Source organism: Myxocyprinus asiaticus, chromosome 24 (genome assembly GCF_019703515.2).
Source record: "Myxocyprinus asiaticus isolate MX2 ecotype Aquarium Trade chromosome 24, UBuf_Myxa_2, whole genome shotgun sequence".
Lineage (NCBI taxonomy): Eukaryota > Metazoa > Chordata > Actinopteri > Cypriniformes > Catostomidae > Myxocyprinus > Myxocyprinus asiaticus.
The window spans coordinates 35,581,017-35,603,833 of NC_059367.1; the positions used below are offsets into that span (position 1 = coordinate 35,581,017).

At 41.1% G+C, this 22,817-nt stretch overlaps 2 protein-coding genes across 6 annotated transcripts in view; both read right to left on the reverse strand.

Annotated features, from left to right (window-relative positions):
- Positions 1-6,519: 6,519 nt before the first annotated feature.
- npm2a (nucleophosmin/nucleoplasmin, 2a) lies at positions 6,520-7,449 on the reverse strand. Its single transcript, XM_051652865.1, has 5 exons — positions 7,442-7,449; positions 7,209-7,290; positions 7,052-7,162; positions 6,854-6,947; positions 6,520-6,775 (listed from the first exon to the last, which is right to left on the reverse strand). Exons 1-5 carry the CDS (start codon positions 7,447-7,449, stop codon positions 6,750-6,752), a joined length of 321 nt encoding a protein of 106 aa, XP_051508825.1. The 3' UTR covers positions 6,520-6,749.
- A 2,761-nt stretch (positions 7,450-10,210) lies between these two features.
- LOC127415465 (beta-1 adrenergic receptor-like) overlaps positions 10,211-22,817 on the reverse strand; it is a 46,779-nt gene continuing 34,172 nt past the window's right edge. For 3 of the 5 annotated variants that reach the window (XM_051654233.1, XM_051654236.1, XM_051654238.1), the window contains 2 exons: positions 18,960-19,376; positions 10,211-10,903 (listed from right to left, as the gene is read on the reverse strand). In XM_051654233.1, coding sequence (XP_051510193.1) covers positions 19,349-19,376 — 28 coding nt within the window. In that variant the 3' untranslated portion in view covers positions 10,211-10,903; positions 18,960-19,348. The remainder of the gene's footprint in view (positions 10,904-18,959; positions 19,377-22,817) is intronic. The other 2 variants (XM_051654234.1, XM_051654235.1) reach the window with 2 other exon arrangements.

The window sequence follows — 22,817 nt, forward strand, 5'->3', positions numbered from 1 at the left end:
TTCTTTTCATTGAAGCTGAATTCATCCGCGAGTTCATTCACCTCATATGCTGGATTTTACGGCACATTTCAGCGGCTTCTCCCCCTCCGCATCCGTGGAGTGCAGAGAACGCCCCTGGGCGCTTTGGCAGAATAACAAAAAGAGTATATTCTAAAAAGAGTATATTTCCATTCTAAAAGAGCAGCACACATGGAACGTCTTTTTAAAGATGCCTTTCCGTTTGTGTGTTATTCCTGGTTGCGTTCGTTATCTCTCCACTTCTGACAGCCACGATCGCTGTCTTACGTGTCTGGGTGCGTTCGTGGATGGGTCTTGTCCTCATTGCGAGAACAGGACCATGGCAACGTTGCGGTCGCGGCTTGCATTCGTAAGAAAGCAAGCCACCCCAGCGTCTCCCCACCTCGGTCCTTCTATCTGCGGGTATGAGGCCATGCCGGTTAGTACTGGGGGCGATTTGGGGACCACAATGGGAGCACCTCTGCCGGGTAAACCCCAACAGACCTCCCATTCCCCAGTATGCTCGCTTGCCCCGGTCAGGCTCTCGGATGAGACCGCTGGCTTGCCTCACGGTGAGTTTGACCTCTTATTCGGAGCCCAGGAAGACGATGAGTTGAGTTATCAAGCGCAGCATCGGAGAGCGGGCTCGTCCACTCTGACGTGGACGCCTCGGCTGGACTCCATACTTTGGGTGTGGTCGCCCAGTCTCAGGCCGACGTGGAGATGACGGACATGCTTTCCCAGGCAGCCGTGAATGTCGGGCTAGAGTGGAACCCTCCACTCTCCCCTGAACCCTCGTGGCTTGATGATTGGTTCCTGGGCCCAGAGCGCTGCTCACGGCCACGCCCCGCCCTTTCTTCCCGGAAGTGCATGAGGAGCTGACAAGATCGTGGGGGGCACCTTTTACTGCCTGATCCCGATCTTTCAGCTCCCCCGCTCTCACTACCCTCGATGGTGGGGTGGGGCCAAGGGGTATTCGGTGATTCCCCCAGGTGGATAAGGCTCCTGTCCGAAGCTCCTGTCCAGGGCCTGTAGGTTTACGTCGTCCCTGATGGCTAAGGCCTATGGTGCCACTGGACAAGCCGCCTCTGCCCTGCACGTCATGGCTCTCCTACAAGTTCACCAAGCCAAGGTGCTAAAAGAGCTGCACGAGGGTAGTTATGACCTGGGATAGATGCAGGAACTGTGCTCGGCGACTGACCTCGCTCTCCGGGCGACAAAGGTCATGGCGCAGTCTCTTGGGCAGGCGATGTCCACCCTGGTGATCCAGGAGCGCCACCTTTGGCTCAACCTGGTCGAGATGAGAGGCCGACAAGGCACAGTTCCTTGATGCCGCCATGCCCCAGGTTGGCCTATTTGGCGACACTGTCGAGGACTTTGCCCAGCAGTTCTCGGCGGTGAAGCAGCAGACGGAGACCATTCAACACATCCTGCCCCTGCGTGGCTCAAGACCCCGCACCACGACTGCTCGTCGCCAAGGGTGTCCTCCTGCAGCAACAGGCTCCGCCTCCGCCTCTGATCATCAGGTTCCCGAGAGGCGCTAGGAGGTTGAATCCCTCCAGACTGCGTCTCATCCCCTCATGGGACCTCTCTGTAGTCCTTTGGGGTCTATGGGGAGCTTCCTTCGAGCCCCTGGAGTCAGCTGAGCTTAAGGCACTCTCTTTCAAGACTGCCCTCCTGACTGCGCTCACTTCCATCAAGAGGGTAGGTGACCTGCTGGCATTCTCTGTCAGCAAAACGTGACTGGAGTTCGGTCCGGGCTACTCTCACGTGATCCTGAGACCCCGACCGGGCTATGTGCCCAAGGTTCCCATGACCCCGTTTAGGGATGAACCTGCAAGCGCTGCCCCAGGAGGAGGCAGACCCAGCTTTGGCATTGCTGTGTCTGGTGCATGCTTTACGCATCTATTTGGATTGCACGCAGAGCTTTAGAAGCTCCGAGCAGCTCTTTGTCTGCTTTGGTGGACAGCAGAAAGGAAGCGCTGTCTCCAAACAGAGGATCGCCCACTGGGTCGTTGACGCCATTGTGATGGCATATCACCCCACTCTACTAGGAGTGTAGTGGCCTCCTGGGCCCTGACCGGTGGCGCCTCTTTGGCAGACATCTGCAGAGCAGCGGGCTGGGTGACACGCAACACCTTTGCAAGGTTCTATAATCTATAATAACCAGCTCCTTTTATACCCGTATTTCCAGAGGAGTGGCATGCAAATTCCATTCGCCAATTCCCATTGGCCTTTTTTCAAAGATCAGAGTTGTTTAGGGCTTCCAAGAGTGACCCCTAGTGTCACTACATTGACACAACATCTCGTTCCCTCCATCAGGGAATGGAGGTTACGAAAGTAACCAGGACGTTATCTATTTTTAAAAGGGCGTAGAAAATGGCCAGTGTTTGTTCCATGTGTTAGGCTTGCATTTACAAAATTGCAATAACAGTCAGCTGGGAAAACATTGGGCCTATGCAGTTTATGGTAATACTAATGCATTTCAATGTTTGATTGAAATCATTGTGCACAATAAACAATTCTATTATTGTTCAGTATTGGGTCACCACTTGATGTCTAATGTAAATCCTTGGTTGTGTAGAAAAAAACACTTGAGATCCACTTATCTAAGCAACACTGTGATGTTAAATAGTTAAACATGTCACTTTTTCTGAAAAGCACTGATTCATAATTGATTACTTTGGTAATGTAGTGCAGTGTGGGGCAGAGGCACTAAAGTCCCTCACCCCTACCTGCGAGATTAACTTTATCGGGATGCGTATCTTGCTTGAAGTCCTCTATAAACTTAATCTCAGTTGAGGAGAAGGGTGCACTGTCAAACACAGAGCGAGCTGCCATCCTGTATTGGTGCATAAGGTTCTATCTCACAATAACCACACAAACCATTTTCCAGTCTGATGTCAGCAATAATGTGCCATGGTTTGTTTACCATCTGTTGCTAAGATACGCTCTGACTGTTTCCTAGCAACAACTCATTAACTATGGCTGCATCTAAAAGCTTAGGTAGATGACTTGCTGTCTAATCAGTTAATAGGTTAACCAACAGCATTTGTGAATGAATGGATGTCTCGAGGAAACTAAAAGGCACCTTATTTTCATCCTACAGTACCTTCATATATAGTCACCAAGGCAGCATTTTCCATCTTTCGGACAGTCTATGTCATGAAATCTGCCTTAAATCACGTTCCTACCCTCACTTAAGCGAGATAATTTATTGTATAATTTTACAATTAACATCAGCAAAATGAGAAAAGAGAGGCAGAGAGGGAAATGCAGCCAAAACTGGGATCCTTCATTTCACATTCTCTAATCACTATTTTTTTAACTATGTTTTTCTTTATTTTATTATTATTACACACTTTGTCTAATATGACTTCACTGATTTGATGTTTTTGTGTGTATTATTAGGTGTATTTATGGGTCTTTTACAAATAACATGGACATTCTTTGGACCCGGGCGCATGTGTGTTCATCCCGTCACCTTACTTTCTGCTGCTGGAATTTACGGCGCATATCAGCAGTCACCCTCGCACGATCGAGTGTTGTGCTTCCCCTGGGCGCTTTGGTCCACAGGTGTTAAGAGAGTATATTTCAAAAGAGTATATTTTCTCTAAAAGAGCTCGCACAAACGATTGGCATATTTTTAAAGATGTCCTTTCGCATTTGTGCTACTGGGTGTGGCCGTTATCTCTCCCCACCGGATGGCCACGAAATCTGTCGCAAGTGTTTGGGTCGCCAGCACGCCGAGGCAGCTTTGTGGAGGGGTTATGTTCTCACTGCAAGAACATGCCCATGAGAACGTTGCGGTCGCGGCTCTCTTCCTTCTTCATGAAGCAGAGAGCCACCGCGGCTTCTTCCTTACCCGGTCCGTCCTGGGTTGAGACTCAGGCAGCTGTGTTGGTGAGCACCGCGGGAGATCTGGATGTGGATATGGGAGCGTTTCCGCCGGCTTATTCCTCGCGGACTTCCCATCCCCTAGTACACACGTTCTGCCCGGTAAAGTTCACGAGTGAGGCAGGCGGTCCGCCTCAGGGTGGATTTAATGTCTCGTTCGGGGCTCGTGACAAGGATGAGTTATCAGTCGCAGCATCGGAGGATGGGCTTCTGCTTTCGGAAGCAGACGTATCTTCTGAGATCCCGCTCAGGCGGTAGAGCTCAGGATGAGGCGGATGCTGAGTTGGCAGCCGTGCTTGCCCGGGTGGCCACAAACATCGGGCTTGAGTGGAACCCTCCACCCTGCCCTGAGCGTTCACGGCTGGATGATTGCTTTCTGGGCTCGGAGCATGACTCACGACTGCACCCCGCCCCGGTGCCCTTCTTCCCGGAAGTGCACGAGGAGCTCACAAAGTCGTGGAAGGCACCTTTCTCTGCCCGTACACGCTTCGCCGGCTCGTCCACCCTAACTACCCTCGACGGCGGAGCAGCTAAGGGATACGTCGAGCTTCCCCAGGTTGAGTGCGCCGTAGCGGTGCATTTATGCCCACAGGGCGCAGCCACCTGGAGGAACCGACCAAGGCTCCCTCGGTCACAATGATGGCACGCCTTACGAACGAGCGTGCACAGTCGGTGCTGGCCTGCCTGAGAATCTTCAGGCAGAAGGTAGCGGTGCCAGTGAAAAAATTTCAGAGGCTCCTGGGGCATATGGCATCCTCTGCGGCAGTACTCCCCCTTGGGTTGATGCATATGAGACCACTCCAGCACTGGCTACAGACTCGAGTCCAGAGGTGGGCATGGCGCCACCTAGCATGTGACTATCACGCCATGGTGCCGCCAAACTTTCAGCCCTTGGTCAGATTTGGCATTTCTATGGGCAGGGGTTCCCTTAGAACAGGTCTCGGTGCATTGTGGTCATGACGGATGCCTCAAATTAGGGGCTGGAGCGCCGTGTGCAACGGGCAGGCAGTATCGGGGCTCTGGACAGGGCCCCGCCTGCAATGGCACATCAACTGCTTAGAGTTGCTGGCAGTATCGCTGGCCCTGCGGAGGCTTCGGCCGTTGATTCAGGGCAAGCATGTGTTGGTCCGGTCGGACAACACAGTGACCGTGGCATACATAAACCGCCAGGGTGGCGTACGATCACGTCACATGTCACAACTCGCCCGCTGCCTCCTCCTTTGGAGTCAGCAGATGTTGAAATCTCTGCGAGCCACTCACCTCCTGAGCATCCTCAACCGTGCAGCGGATGCGCTCTCACAGCAGGTAATGCTCCGCGGAGAGTGGAGACTCCACCCCTGCACAGTCCAGCTAATTTGGGAGCGATTCGGGGAGGCGCAGGTGGAACTGTTCGCCTCCCGAGAGTCCTCTCATTGCCCCCTTTGGTACTCCCTGTCCGAGGCTCCCTTCGGCGCGGATGCCTTGGGGCACAGCTGGCCTCGAGGACTGTGCAAGTACGCGTTTCCCCCAGTGAGCCTCGTTGCACAGACGTTGTGCAAAGTCAGAGAGGATGGGCAACAAGTCCTGATGGTTGCGCCATACTGGCCCAACCGGGCTTGGTTCTCAGACCTGATGCTCCTGGCAGTAGCCCCTCCCTAGCACATTCCCCCGAAGCAGGACCTTCTCACACAGAGGGGCAGGGCACGCTCTGGCACCCGCCACCAGAACTCTGGAATCTCCACGTCTGGCTCCTGGACGGGATGCGGAGGACCTAGCAGGCCTTCTGCCAGCAGTGGTAGACACGATCACTCAGGACAGAGCCCCCTCCACGAGGTGGCTGTACGCTCTGAAGTGTAATTGACTTACACTCCGTCTCTTACAATTGTCTCTTCGCAAATTGGTGATCTTCCCACGGGGAAGATCCATGGAGATGCGAAGTCGGGTCTGTGTTGTCCTTCCTACAGGAGGGACTGGAGAGACGGCTGTCTCCCTCTACCCTGAAGGTGTACGTGGCTGCTATAGCAGCATATAAAGATACACTGGATGGGAGACCATCACGGCAGAACGACCTGATCACCAGATACCACTGCACAGCTTCAGGGGTCTTGTAGAGTCCTTGCCTCGGTGGGTTGGCATTGTTTTGGAGGCACGTGGAGGACGAACAGCATATTAGGCAGGTGGTCATAATGTTTTGGTTCATCAGTGTATATATATATATATATATATATATATATATATATATATATATATATATATATATGTTAGATAAATAGATATTAAATATCTATACATATATAAAGGGAAAGTGTATATTTTGGGTTCTGTAAGTGGTCAGTTTTTTTTACGTTTCTCATGATTTTTAACCTTTGTTTTGCTTATAGTTGGTAAAGAGGTCTTTTAAACAGATCTGCAGTGAAAAATGAATTTTTTAAAGTACAATTATGTGGTCTCAATTACTATGAGGTCAAAAAACGGCATGCACAATAATAAAAGAATTTGAAAAATACTGTTTATGGTGGTAGTTTTGGACACAGTGTACCATGTCACACTGTCAATTACACAAACCCTCAAAGTACATTTGTTTAATTAACAGATGGGTTTGAAATTCATTAGATAAATTTTCTTTGTATTATTTACATTGCGATTCTCATTTTTATTAATTTACAAGTTGCCCAGGCTTGTAGTTTTTGCATTAGTGTTAAAACAATATTTGATTGTTGGGTAACACCGAGAAGCTTTAGTAACAGAAATCAATAGGCTGCACAATTATTGCTTTCCCAATTAACCCATCATGATTCGAACTGTCAAAAAAAAAAAAAAAAAAAAGCTCTCCAGAGCCACATCACTGTCATTTAACCATCTTCATCATCCTCCTCTCACTCAGTCATTTCAATAGGATTCACTACAGAAAGGCAGAACATCATTTGTCAATAAATCTGACAACAGGTGATGGCAATAGAATAAATGACACAGCCCTTACATGTAATATGCAGAGCAGAAATTAACAAAGGTCCTTTTCCAGAACACAATTTAAAGGTGACAGGGGGTATAAGCTCCAAAACAGGAAAGCTGATCTGTAACACATGACAACAACAGTTTTAAAACATCTTGTGTTCACTCCTGATTGGCCATTTGTTAAGTCTCACTATCTTGCAAACTACCAGACATAATAATTCACCACTGGCATACAATGGTGAAGGGTAGCGATGGGCAATGGTTTGGGACCACTGATCCCATCACAAACAGCCACAACATGCATCTCATCTCCTGCCTCCTCTCTAAGACATATCTGTGAAACTATAAAAATCAGATTTCAATGTCAGGGAGAAAAAAACCGTTTTGATGAAAAACTGGTTCTCCAGAAGATCATTATCTGCTTTAAAGACAGCTGTGGCCTGAGAACCACGGAGTGCACAACTTTGAAAACAGACACAACAAAAGACAAAAATTAAATGTAGATAAATAAAATTATTCTGTGTTGTACATGAGTGAAATGAGCTTACCCCAGTGAACAAGCTCTGTCGGACACAAATGACCTGTACAGTTCAGAAAGACTGATTTAAGTTACAGAGTCATTCAGAACAAAACAGGTTGTCATTTCAGGCAGCATAAACACTGTTCGGGTAAAAATGGCGTTGAGGAGAAGAGAAAAAGTACTTGTTTTCACGTAAACGATTTCACATAAATTACAAAGTAGCGTTTAATCTTGCTTTGCCTGAGAAAATAGTCACCGACGTAAAGTCAAGAAAAATATATCGTTGATAGGTGAATTATATTTACTCTGCAGCAGATATTTGACAACAAATGTGCTATCCACTTTGTAGACAAACTAATAAACAGAGTGAAACGTACACTGCATCCAGAACGTAGCAATATTATAAAAGTGTTGAAGTTCAGGTGTTTGTCTGAGGTTGTGAAATCCTTCCTTAAACACCAGAGGGCGTTCTGTGATTTCCTATCACATTTATTGTCTGTCAAGCCTTTTCGGACTGCAAATTTGCACAGCTTAATGAACTTTTGTAGCCATAAGCAACTGCATTTTTGCCTTTAAGGTAAGCGTTGAATTTATTTAATGTGTTTATTTGAAAAGGAAGTCTTAAACATGATATAATAGTGTGTACTGGCGTTGGGGATGGGTAGTAGTCACAAAACTACTGGCTCTCTGTGTTTTCACTTGAATGTATCATTAGTTGCAGTGTCTTCGGTTTTGGTTGCATGGGGAAATGTAATCTTGTTTGAGATCATACAGTCATACAGTGAAACGTTTAAACATTCACATATTAGTCCAGGGGTCAGAGGGTGTGATTCTCTCAAAGAGGTTATAATCAGTGTATGGGCCTTAGAAAAAGACTGCATTTCAGTTTCACATGTGAATAGACAGTGCTGGGTAGATTAATTCTGAATTGTAATCTGATACTGATTGCTAAATTACAAGACTAAAATTGTAGTCAATAAAATAATGTTTTGGATTACATTTGGAAGGCAATCTAATTTGATTGCTTTGGGATTACTTCTGACCTAATTGTTTATTTGAGGTCACATGCTTTTGAGTAGGATAAATGTGTACCATTTTGACATAATGTGGCTTAAATGTCTAAAAGAAAACTTTTAATGGATAAAAATATAACTTTTTTGGTTTTGTTTGTGTGTTCTTCTGGCTATATTATTTGTGTTCTGCTGATGTAAGAAAGTTTGGCATGGCATGAGGGTGAATGATGTGAGAATTTACCATTTTTGGGTGAACTATAAAGTTTTTTCCTTAATCATTTAATAATGCAATCATCAGTGGGTTAAACAATTTATACAGCTGTATAAAATTATAGATCATTTCATGTCAGATCACCCAGTAATTTATTCCATTCTATTCTGCTAAGAACATGTAGGCCTTAATTATTTAATGTGAAAGTAACCACAAGCTTCTCCCTCTTTTTTCAAAAGCATTAACATTTTATGTTTATTTTTCCTACCTGAAAACAATCTATACTAAGTGGGTAGAGGGCAGTAATTTCCTGTAATCCTGAGTGGAAAGCTTATGTAAAAATCGTGCGCTGAAAATGTCGCTTGACACAACTTCATCTTAATTTATAGTCCAGTTTTAAATCAGTTGAATGCAGAATGGTAGTTGTTGATGTGTTGCTCCACACTGTGTCAACTATTGCTCTGTTCCACCATAATCTGATAAATCTCTTTAAGAAAACTCTGCAAATCTCCAGATGGACAGTGCCAATGGTTTCTTCATCAGTGTTTTCGATTTATCTTCAACTGTCATGTTGTGAAGATCTGTGTGAGTACTTGTGTGTATATATACAAACTTGTAAGTTTTTGACTTTGACATAACCTCCTAGAATTTATTATTGTCATATGATTTTTCACATTTGCTTTTTTGCTGTTGCAGGGTGGAATTCTTGTACACATAGTTTTGGCGGGTGAGTCCAACTGTTGGCCGTGTTGCTTATCTGATGTCCAACTAATCGAGCCAGCTCTATAACATTTTTATCTCTTTTTTTTCTGAGGAATTCTCCTCGTTCTCTTTTTAGTAAGTCTAAAAAAGTGCACATACTCACTCCACACTCATGTTACCCTTGTAATCTCCTGTGCCTGTTATCTGGGCTGCAGCACTCTGCTTAGACCTGCAGTTTATTCAACACATCAGCGGGTGCTGTGTTATTTAGAAGTATGAAGGAGATAGGAAATAAGTTGCTCTGAAACTCTGAAAGAGTGTTGTCATTTGTTGATGTCATTAAAAGTCAATACATTTTCTAGATATTTAGGCTAGGTTACAGTACGTTCATAAAAAGAAATGATCACACATGCACTTCCCTTTTACATCTCTTTTACCATAATTTAATAATAATAATAATAGCTAGATTTTTAAGAGCAAAACTTGCTATCTCGATGATGTGGATGGTTGCCAGGGTGTTGATATGTGGTTGCTATGATGTTCTGAGTGGTGTTTAACATGTTTCTATGTGGTTGCTAGGGTGTTCTGGATGGTTGTTAGGCTGTTGCTTGGTGGTTGCTGTTGTTTACTCAACCAAGTAAAGAGATCACCCCCAAGCCTCTTTGATATTCTGGTGCTTAGATAAGACTCGGTCTGTCTTTCAATGTATATAGGATTTTTTTTTTTTTTTGTCATTTGCCAGGCGAAAGTTGTAAGTCCAGTCTCTTCGTACAGTAATGGCACATGTCTCCTCCTCAAGCCACACAATTTGAGATGTAATTTATGTCTGTAGCACAACGGCACAGGACTGTGCAAAAGTTTGCACAAGTTATATGCAAAAGTTTAATCCTAATGTAACACATAAAGGACGGGCAAGGAGGAGGCGGGAACCGGCTGAGCAGTAAACATAAACTTTAATGGTAAACTTAAAACCAACATAAACAAACATGTAGCGCAGCCACGTGCATATCTCTGTCTCTCGAACCGGCGTCTCCGGCCACCCTTTTATCTTGCTCTCCCGCTGATCAGCTGATTCAGAGCCAGCCATGCACCATCACGGCCCGGCCTCGCCCTCCTCCTCCATCTCTGGGGGGGGGAGACACTGCCCTTCCGGCTGTTCTTTCAGCTGGTGGCCCACCCCGCCTCCTCTGAACCTGGGGGAGAGACGAGGGGAGGAGAGGAGAGAGGGAAAGAGCAAGGAGGAGAGAGAGAGAGAGAGAGAGAGAGAGAGAGAGAAAAGAAACACTTTATATACCAACCACGCCACCGTGGGCATCGGTCTTCTGTGACGCTGGGCAATGGCACTGGACCTCACCTCCTGGCAGACAGCAGCGAGCTCCTCTGCCCCCTGGCGGACGGTAGCGGCTCCTCTGCCCTCTAGCGACCCCTCCGCTTCCTGGCAGATGGCAGCGGCTCCTTCGTTTCCTGGCGGATGGCAGCGGGCTCCTCCGCCTTCGGGCGAACCGCTCCAGTACCACCGTATCATACCTTCTCAGCGTCGCGACCCTCCCCCAGGGGCGAGGGCTTTTCTGACGGCGCGTCTTCCTCCTATCCCAGGTTTCGGCACCACTATGGCAGACTCTGCCTTCCCTACCAAGGAGGAATCAGGAACCGGAGTGAACAATCAACCGAACTTTAATTTCAAACTCAAATTTAAACGGTACAACGAAACATAGACACACACAGTCACGTGGCTCTCTCTCTCTCTCTCTTTCTCTCTCTTCTCTCTCTAATTGGCGTCCTTATCCCCCTCCCGGCTGATTAGGACAATGCATTGCCGGACGTGCGTTCTCACGGCCTGGCCACACTCTCCTTCTCGTCACACTTAAATTCATAAATGTAATCCTAAATCTGAAGTTTAATCATATGAGCAATAGCAATACACACATCTAAAATGTTATATATTTAAAAGTTTTTTGTTTAAAGGAATATTCCGGGTTCAATACAAGTTAAGCTCAGTCGACAGCGTTTGTGACATAATGTTGATTAACACAAACATTTATTTTGACTTGCCCCTTCTTTTCTTTAAAAAAAGCAAAAATCTGTGTTCCAGTGAGGCACTTACAATGAAAGTCAATGGGGCCATTTCGGTAACGATACAATACTGACTGTTTTAAAAGTATAGCCACAACATGTTAACAATATGTGTGTTAACATGATTTTAGTGTGATAAAATCACTTACTGACCTGTTCTGTGTAAAGTTATAGCCAATTTTACAACTTCGAACCCTAAAACGATTGTAAAAGTAATGATTTAAACAACTTTACAGCTCAAATAATACATGAGTTTTAACAGAAGAATTAATGTAAGTGCTTTTATAAAACTATAAACTTCACATTTCTGCCTTTAAACCCTCCAAAAATTGCCCCATTCACTTCCATTGTAAGTGCCTCATATAAACTTCAATTTTTGCTTTTTTATTTTTTTTAAAGAAAAGGACGAACGAGTCTAAATTAATTTTTTGTGGTAATCAGCATTATGCTGCAAATGCTGTCAATCGAGCTTAACTTGTAGATATTAAACCTGAAACATTCATTTAAACTTGAGCATGCAAATTATGAAAACCACTCCAAAGAACTTTGTGTAAGCAACATAATTTTGCTTTGTGGCTAATATCAGATCAGTTATAGATCTATTTGTTGATTGTTCTAAAGAAACAACAAAAAAGTGAGTTTTCTAAACATTGCTCTATGATTATAATAATGCCAGACAGTTGTGTCTTCAATATGATATAGTCCATTTCTATACAAGTTTTTCATTGTGGGCATTCATACCCCATAGCAGAATCTTAAATCCCCTTCATTCAACCATTTATTTGTTTTAGAGACTCTGAAGAGACTCGTCCTCCCTCCCAAAATTAATGCTGTTTATTATGGCTGTGAGCTGCATGGGAGGTTTAGAGATCAGTATCTACAGAGATTATTTTTTTTTTTTTTTTCAGTGCTTAGGCCGGCCTTGGCACAGGTCAATGACCGAGAAGAGACACTGTATAGTGATGGTTTTGTCCATCTAAATTGCATTGCTCTATGTTCATTGTTCTGCTTTGCCCATTATCCACAGGTTTTGTTTGTCATCTCCCCTGTACTGTGGATGGAGGTCTCCTTAATTGTTTCCATCCAGTAAAGCTGGAGTGATAAGTGTGTTTTTGTGTCCTGAGTGGCTCAAGTGCTGCATTCACCTAGTAGACTGGTAAGTCTATATTGATGCACTGCACTGTGACTAAAAGAGCTAAATTAAATGACCACAATTAAATGTAAATACTCATATACACACACACGCGCGCAGAGTTTTACTTCGCTGTCTAAGTGAGAACATGCCATACTGCTGCGCAAAGGTAAATCAGTAACTGCACATATTTTTAAAATTGAGTTTTGACCGAAATTTGGTCTCTTAAATCAGCGTTTCCCAACCTTTTTTGCCATAAGTACCCCCACAGCACCATCAATAAGGCTGAAGTACCACTGCATTGACGCAAAACCAAATATGTGTACCAAAGACTGTATCATTTAACATTATCATTAATACTGATTATTAATAATGATAATAATCAATTATATTTCAGGTTTATTTTAGTTATGTCCATTTTGCTTACATAGGAAAGAAATTGTATCTTAGCTAATGCTGTTAAATATTCAGGGGGCCATCTAACCTGGTACATTATGAAAAAAATAATTTTACAGATTTGATATTATCATTAGTTTTCATAAGATTAGTCACATTTTAGCTTTTTAAAAAAGCAGAAATTCTATATATTCCTTTAATATATATATGTCTTTGACTTGCACATACACTCCTGGACAAAAATAAATAAATGGACCAAGTGCAAAATGGCAAAACATTAAGCTTTAAATGGTCTCCACAACAAATCATTGGTCAAGAAAAATGGAACAAATAGATACAGTAATTAGTATGGGAAAGTTTTTCCCTTTGATTTCTTCAAATTTTTAAGCCTTGTGGATAAACTTGCAGACAGCTTTTTACAGAAAGAAGAGTCAATGTTGTTCCACTCAATGTTGATGGCTTTAAACATATATTCCAAAACCAAATATTCTCTATAGGGTTCAAATCTGGACTCTGACCAGGCCAAAACATGAGCCTGATGGACTTGTTCTCAAGCTACTTTTTGGAGGTCTTTGTGTGAGCAGGAGCATTGTCTTGTTGAAAAATAACATCTGATCATTCCTCTTTAGAAAATAGCTTTTCAATTGTGGGAAGCAAGCCTTTCTGCAATATTTTCCTGTGCTCCAAAGCATTAGTTGACTTTTCATAGTGAAGCAGCTCAGTACTAGCTGCTGAAAAGGCTCCCCACACCATGACACCTCTTCCTCCATGCTTCACTGTGGTAGAGATGCATTCACTATTGTATTTCTCACCAGATCTTCGACGGCACCTCTCTAGAGCATCACCATGCAACTCATCATGATTCATCACTCCACATAACTCTGCTGAACCACTCTGAATTAAACTTTCCATATTCTGCCAAAAACGTCATTCTGTCTTTGATGTTTTTACGAGACAGCGATGGCTTTTTAACACATCTTCTAGACACAAAAGCTGCATTAGATAACCTTCTAGTTATTGTTCTTCTCGAAAGACTCTTGTTTTCTGAGGTCTTGAATTTTTCCTGTCTTTGAGAACTGTAAATATCAGCAGGTGGTCATACCTGTATGCAGAGGCTTTGGGCCTTCCAGATCCTTTCTTTCTGGCAACATCACCTGTTGTTTCAAAGTGTTAACATTTTATCTTAATAGCTGATAGAGAAATAGGGATTTTCTCTGCCTTTAAGGTCTTGTTAACTTCAGAATAGCTACAGTTAGCCTGACACAGACCAGCTATGTGGTTACTGACAGCAACCCCTGCATGATATTTTGCTTTTTGTGGAGCACATTTTCTCACTCATTTACTTTGGGACTCACAACACTGCATATTATAGATCTCTCCCTGCTCTATCACTCCTGGTTCCTTTTATGAGCTTGTTATCAGGCCTTTTGATGGGCTGCATCAGGTATGGCAGATCATCAACTAATGATTAATCTTTTACGAAAAAAATAAAAAAAACATCCCAGAAGATATTTTTGGAAAATGTTGTCACCCAGACATATTTTAGTTTGAATTTTATATAAAACATTTTAATCATTATCATGATTTTACTTTTGCGTAAAAGAAGACTAAGTGAATTTCCCTGTTTCCAGCTTTTCCCCAAACAGTTTACTGCAGCAAAAGTTAATGAGCAAATGGTGGCACTAAAGTGCACCGGGGGTGCATTGTTTAATTCTTGCTAATTTCCTGACTTGTTTTGGAGACCAGTAAAAGCTTAATTTTTTGACATTTTGGGCTTGGCCCCCTTTTTGCCCAGGAGTGTATTATGTTGTGTACATATGTTTAATTACATTTTGTTTACATGAATAATTTGTACTATTTACAAGTGTTAAATTTGATATGTAGAACAAAACTGCCTCTTTAAGACTACTGGCGGCAGTTCAGCCAGTGAGTGCATATTAAAGAGAGAGAACACTCATGGTTACTTTACGTGCTGTGTTTGATTAGAATTAATATTCCTTTTTTGTTGTTTTTGATTAAAAAAAACTGTAAAGAACAGAAAGGGTATTAAAAGAGACATTATTCAATGACAAATGGATTGTGTGTATCTCATCTTTGGACACACATTACATGGGACGAGCCAAACCAGACTTTCTCAACACGCAGTAACAAGATCTCAGTGCCAAACTTCATAAAATTCTATATCGGAATTGTTCAAATGAATTTTGCGATTAATTGGAAAAATGTTTTAACCCATTCCTAATTGTATTATTTTTATTTTATGCCATTTCAACATGGCAAAATCCAATTATATTCGTGTACCCCCTAGAACCTGCTTATGTACCCCCTGGGGAATGCTTGTTGGGAATCACTGTTTTAGACTAAGATCTTTCTTGTAACAGATGGATTTGACACAATTAGGCTCAGATTAAAAGGAAACAGAATATGAAAAATGCAGTAACTACAAAATCCAGCTTGAACTTTGAAGGCATTTTTCTTAGTGTTGATGTAGTTACTGTGTTTTGCCTTTGAATGGCAGCATATACTTCTATTGGTTTTATTTAAAGCTAACTATAAACTAACCCTAAATGAAACGCTGCCATTAAAAGAAAATGTTTTTGCATTTTTAGAATAAAAATGTATTTATTTAATTTATGAATCAGATATGTATAATTGCATAACATGATTTTATATATATATATATATATACACTACCAGTCAAAAGTTTTGAAACACGACTGAAATGTTTCTCATGATCTTAAAAATCTTTTGATCTGAAGGCGTATGCTTAAATGTTTGAAATTAGTTTTGTAGACAAAAATATAATTGTGCCACCATATTAATTTATTTCATTATAAAACTAAAATTTAAAAAAAAAAAAAAAGTTTTTGAAATTGATGACTCGGACCGAATAATAAAGAAAAGCAGCCAATAAGTGCCCAACATAGATGGGAACTCCTTCAATACTGTTTAAAAATCATCCCAGGGTGATACCTCAAGAAGTTGGTTGATAAAATGTGAAGAGTACATTTCTGCAAATTCTAGGCAAAGGGTGACTACTTTGAAGATGCTAAAATATAACACAGTTTTGATTTATTTTGGATTTTGTTTAGTCACAACATAATTCCCATAGTTCCATTTATGTTATTCCATAGTTTTGATGACTTTACTATTATTCTAAAATGTAAAAAAAAAAAAGTATAATATAATAATAATATAATAATGAGTGTGTTTCAAAACTTTTGACCGGTAGTGTGTGTATGTGTATGTATATATATGTGTGTGTGTGTGTGTATTTGTGTATGTGTGTGTGTGTGTGTGTGTGTGTGTGTATATATATATATATATATATATATATATATATATATATATATATATATATATATATGTTAGATTTGACAAAAAATTTGTCCCAAAAGTACAGCCAAGTCGACACACACACACACACACACACACATACTGAGACCCACTTTTGAAAATTTTGGAACTTAATTAATTTATTTCATAATTTAGAGTATGTCTATTTACTCAAAATATTATTCTGCCCCACGTACATACAGTAAAACAATTAAGTGGGAATTTTTTACAGAGCTCAAAAGACTGACTGGATTCTTAAGGATTTGTGTCTAAAGAAGTCAAGTTAAGGTCTTAAAGACTAATTTAACATGAATTAATATTATTCCCCCCCCCCCCCCAATCTGGCCTCACATTCACATTTCTTGTTTTCCCTTTGTAAACTCAATTTAAACATTTTATCTCTGCCACTGTGCCTGATCATACAAAAATAGCCTACCTTAAATTCAATTCTCACATTTGTCCTGTTAACATCAGAACGCCATCATCAGACCACTATCTTACAGGTTAGTATTCAAGACCCCAGAATGGAAAGTTTTTTTTTTTATGTTGTTGATGGACTAGAATTAATTGCTACAGATAAAATTCTGTGAAAGAGGGTGTGAACTAATTGGAAGCTCTATAAAAAGTCTTGGTATGAGATGACATATGATTACAAACAGGAAAATTTTTTTTTTTTTTTTACCACTACCACTTTAAACATAGAAAGTTATATTGTATTGTATAACAAATTGGTGGATGTGTTCCCTCTTGGCCCATTATGTCAAAAATACATTCTAGCATTTGAGGCTCCGGTGCTTGCTTATAGGCTTATGTTAGTGTAATAAAAAGCAATACTGTGCATAAAATTCCTGTACATTGCCATGGTTTCAGGAGTGTAATGCTTATAATTTTTTCCATTTCCAATGAAATAGCAGCGTAGAACATAAGAAAAGAAAACAAACAAATCTGATTAGGGTCAAAGTGAAATATCATGTTTGAGTGAATGAAGTGTCTGTCATTCTCTTCCTCTTGATGTTGATGAAAAATGTTGTGTCCTACACTCTGGTTTACACTGCAAGCGAGTAATACGATGCAACAAATTGATGTTGTTGTTGTTGTTATGATCAGTGAAGCTGTCTACAATTCAAGTGTTGCTTGCAACGTTCTCAGGAGCATTCTGTTATTGCATTGTCATATATTTACTGAATTTTATTTTGGGCCGTTTTAGCCTTTATGTTTTGAAGGACAGTAGTGGTAGAAAGTGGGTGGGGGAATGGGACATGACCCAGGCCGGATTTGAACCCAGGTCCCTGTGCATCAACAGTGCTTATAAATGTCATGAGCAAGTGCGCTACCTTCTGCATCACAGCTTAGACACTTTGCTTGTAGTATAGATATGGTATTAGACCGGGAAGTGCTTTAGCTTATATTGAGGTGGCTGCACTGGCATTAATCAGTGAACCACTGATATACAATTGCAAATGTTTTAAAGGGATAGTTCACCCAAAAGTGAAATTTCTGTCATAATTTACCTGTTTAACTTTCTTTCTAATGCAAAACACAAAAGGAGATGTTTTAATGAATATCTCGGTCCATATTTTCAATGCAACGGCAGTGGATAATGCCTCACTTTAAATCATATAAAAAGGACCTAAACATATCATAAAGTAGTCCATGCAATTTGTGCATCATATTCCAAGTCTTCTGAAGGCATATAATATTTTTTTAGTGTCATTTTTCTGTGAAAATCTTGACTTCCATCATGTGTTCAAGAGTGGCATGAGAAAATTGTGTTCATTCGAGAACTTGTGTTGCATAGCGTTAAAAACAATGCAAGCCACTGTGAACAAGCTCCTCTCATAGCGCTTATGAATGCACAAAGGACGTCAACATTTTCGCTGAAAATATCACATAAATTTGGGGTCTTATATCCAGGGTTGAGCTGTGACAAAATACATTACACCTTCAGAATACAAAAATTAATTAACTGTGCCCTAGTGACGTTTTCAAGTACCCCTATTCAGATTACAGTTACTTTATAACATTTTTAGAATACTTTTAGAATACTTCTCTCATAATGACTGCAAAATAAGGCAGTTGTTCGCATAGAAATACACTATAGCGCTAAGGTCATGAAAGTTGCTAATAAATAGCTGGCCAGCTATCAAGAAATGAAATAATAATAACATATCACATATAATTCTTTCCCTTTATAAATATGTTTTGTAGAAGTATTATAAAAGTAATCTGAATGTTACTTTTTTATGTGATGTAATGAAATACAGTACTCATTACATTTAAGAGAGAGTATTTATTATTCTGTCCAACCCTGCGTATGTCTTCGAAAGCTTTTTTTAAGCTTTAAAGTGAGGCACTATTCACTGCCATTGCATTGAAAAAATCCTTTTGTGTTCTGCATAAAAAAGAAAGTCATACAGGTTTGGAACGACATACGGGTGAGTAAACTATTACAGAATTTTCATTTTTGGGCCAACTATTCCTTTAACCTGTACAACACATATACAGTATGTTAATGTGGTAAGCATATTACACATTCACAGCTACAATGCAGGGAGTAAAATAAATAGAAAATAATTTAATATAAGATATTGTACAAAATCTAAATCTTTTATATATATATATATATATATATATATATATATATATATATATATATATATATATATAAATAAAAAAACACACTCCACTTGGAAAGTCTATTCAGAGTTATTGTGTCCATGTGTGTGAAGAATCGGTTAAAGTCCTTACTAATAACATGGCACTGATTCATTGTTTGTCATACGAACTGGACCAAACCAGGCTGAAGTGGATCGCTCTAGTACTCCTCTCCTTAACAGAACATAAGCAGTACCGGCTTGAAGTGGATTACACTTCACTGTAAGCAGTACCAGTTCAGTCGCTCTCTCCATAGACAGGCTGTTCTTTCAGAACTTGTTGGTATGGCTTTTCACTCTTCTGTCTGTCTGTCTGTCTCTCTTCTTTATCCTTAGATTATTTTTGGAGGAGGCTCCCCTGATGGCTTTATAAATATTTCGTGGGGCTTTGTGGTCTCTGCTGTGGAAGGTCAGCCAACTGTGAGTTAGGTCAGTCCTTTCACCATTTCTTCTTCAGCATTCCTCCAGTCACGCTATTGACTCTTAGCAATCCTGCTCTTGTAGTTCACAGCTGAGGGAAATAAGAAAAGAACAGACTGTGTTAAGGGTTGCAAACAAACTTGCCACATTTGAATATTTAGAAGAATTCCATTTTAAAACTGAGACATTTTTAATGTGCACAGATGATGGAGCTGTGGTACATAGAGCAGTGCATTGCTCATCATATAAAGAGGTGTTGTGCTCAAGGGGACCCGGTTTCAAGTCCGGCCTAGTGTCATGTCCCAATCCCATTCTTCTTCTCTCTCTCTGTCAATTCTAAACTTTCATATATATTAAAATATGACATTTGGCATATACAGTTTGGTGTTAAGGGATCTAATCTCTGCTGTCAGTGGGGGGAAACTAGGAACATTGTCCCAGGCCCTGTGACAAGGGGTAACCACTAAGATCCTCCATGGTATAGCCTTTTAGACCCTTTCCCACTGCAGGGACTAAAGCCCATTTTAGGCACTTTCCTCCGGGACTAGTACTTTTCGTTGTTTTCGCACCTGAGGAACTATATAGTTCCTCAAATCCGTTACTCACTGGGCCTTGGGGATACTGTGCTATGTTAGAGATGACCATGTAGGGACCCTACAGCTACAGTTATTTCAGCAGTTTGTTCTTAGCATGTCCATCAATAGTTGTTTTGCTTTGCACTTAAATAAGTATTAATTTAGCAGACACTTTTATCCAAAGTGTCTGCTTATTTCAGGGACACTCTCCCTGGAGAAACCTAGGGTTAAATGTCTTTCTCAAGGCTCAGCCTTGCACAATAGTGATAGCATATGGCTCACTCCTTGTGGGATTTGAACATGCAGCCTGCTACGATTGCCAGCCCTGAGCTTTAACCACTATACTACCCCATGAAGGGAATGAGCAGATGACACAGATGTCACAATAATGATTTAAAAAGCAATGGTCTTACAGGTACATATAATTAGTACTACTGATATTACATTTACCATTTGAGCTGTCCGTTTGAGGACATTTAAGTGGTAAAAGCTGCACACAGCGATAACATCAGCTTGAACTGCACTGGCTGCATGTGCGTCTGTCATTCTGACAGTCAGTGGCTTGAGAAAGGCATTACTTGTCAAATGCTATTTGTATGAACAAGTACATTCCCCCTTCCCTGTCCCATGTCAGTTCGGAAATGGTCTTTAAGCTTAAAAAGTTCTATATGTGGGATTATTTATGTATACTCATCGGCCACTTTGTTTGGTACACCTGTACATCTACTTATTCATGCGATTATCTAATCAGCCAATTGTGTGGCAGCAGTGTAATGTATAAAATCAGGCAGATATGGGTCAGGAGCTTCAGTTAATATTCACATCAACCATCAGGGAAAAATGTGATGTCAGTGATTTCGACCGTGGCATGTTTGTTGGTGCCAGATGGGCTGGTTTGAGAATTTTTGTAATTGCTGATCTCTTGGGATTTTCACACACAACAGTCTCTAGAGTGTAAAGAGAATGGTGCGAAAAGCAAAAAACATCCAGCGAAACGGCTTGTTAATGACAGAGGTCAGAGGAGAATGGGCAGACTAGTCAAAGCTGACAGGAAGGTCTCAAAGGGTTTTATCACACTAAAATCATGTTTACACTCATATTGTTTAAGTCTTGTGGCTGTATGTTTGAAACAGTGAGTATTTAAATGTTTACAGATTGGCCCCATTCACTTCCATTGCAAATGCCTCACTGTAACCCAGATTAATGCTTTTTTTAAAGAAAAGGAGGGTTAAGACAGTTTTTGCAGTAATGATTGGACTTAACTTGTATTGAACCCAGTATGTTTATTTGATCAAAGTATACCTCTATGATTAATGATGTGTTACAGTTTGCGGTTCATTTGTAGCAGATTGTGAGGTAGATATGCGAGAGACATTCTACTAATTAAAAATGACTTGATCGTAGAAGCCGTGGACGCATGTGTTGAGTCATATTGCTCATGCGGGTGTTGCAGGTTTGAGACCAGCATACAAAGCATCCCGATCCAATTTCCTTGTCATTCTGCACAGACTTTTTCTCATTAAAAGTTGCCACGAAAATAAACTTCACCTGAAGGTCTATTCTAGTGGTACTTTTGACAAATATATTCATCTCTGGTGAAACTCTGTTAAACATCCCTCACATGATCCTCGAAGTAACCTCATCCCACCACTGTGAGCCATACCTCTTCTTCTCCTTGATTTTCTTTCACTTTAAATGCCTTAAATTCTGATCCTATCTCAGCTACTATACATGTCTCCACAGGAACACATAAACAATACAGAGCATTTATGTGCTATCAGAGGGAAGAGGAAAAAACAAAATGAGAAATTCGGAGAGTCCCTGCCCCACTGCTTAACCCTCAGGGTGGCAGCATCGTGAAAATAGATGATCGGACACATTTACAAGGTGCAGTTTTTCTGTTAAGTCAAATCACCAATTTTTTTTGATGAAAACAGAATTATACATTTTTCTCAATCAGCTCAAATCAGGCTAACAACCTGTCATTTTTCAGATTGGTCCAGAAAATATACATACACATTTATATATTTGTTGAATAAAAATATCTCTATGGAACATCTCTGATGGGGGTGTGGTGGATATAACACAGCCTATTTACAGTATCTATGAGTTCTTTACACAGACTAGTTGACTAGTCGCTCAGACAATTGTCAGTTTTGCACATCCCTACTTTGATACCATCACATTCTATTTATTTCAGTTAGGTATAACTTAGTAGTTATTTTCATGATCTCTTCCTGAGGTTGAGGAAGTATTCCTCTCTCTACTCTGCCGTCTCACATACAAATTAATGCATGTGGTATTATGTTATCAGATATTGCAATGTTATTGTTCTCTTACCTTAATCAACACCCAACACCAACCACTTTAATATCATAACCTGATGCATGATATTGCTGATTGTGTTTATTAGACTTTATATTGACAGTCAGCCAAGACCAAGGAATAATCTCTATGGTGCATTGTCCATATTGCTATATTAATGTCAAACAATACATAGCCCGTCCTTGGCCAAAGGCAACCGCATCATCCAGATACCAACTTTAGGTCAGTGCCAGCACTGCCTTGCTTCTGTTTTTGCATTTGAGTGGTGATATTGGGTTAGTCTGCAAAAGGGCGTTAAGTGCAAGACACTGGGGAGATTTTCACATTGTTTTCGAATAATGTGTATTTAGTTTAAAATGTCTTTTTCTCAGTAAAGGTAGATGGCTAGGTTGGCGATTTTTAGAAAAATTTTGGCCATCATTTTATTTGGGAAAAGGGTCCAGTGAAATATCAGATGTAAAACATTGTTGACTTCAATGATTGATGAACTGAAAATATTTTAATCACGTCTGGCCTCGCCACCATGCCCAGAAAGGCCACCTGGAACACGTTTAGTGTTTCTTCGCGTTGTGATCTCGCTAACTCAGCTTGAGCTGTCATGCTTCCTCTGCTGTTTTTCTTACAAAGCCATT

What these genes read in the sequence shown, in the direction of transcription:
- npm2a (XM_051652865.1), bottom strand. An exon ending in ACCAGTTTTTCATCAAAACG is followed by an intron (nt 7,163 to 7,208) that starts GTTTTTTTCTCC and finishes ATAGTTTCACAG; the next exon opens with ATATGTCTTAGAGAGGAGGC. An exon ending in TTCACCATTGTATGCCAGTG is followed by an intron (nt 6,948 to 7,051) that starts GTGAATTATTAT and finishes CATGTGTTACAG; the next exon opens with ATCAGCTTTCCTGTTTTGGA.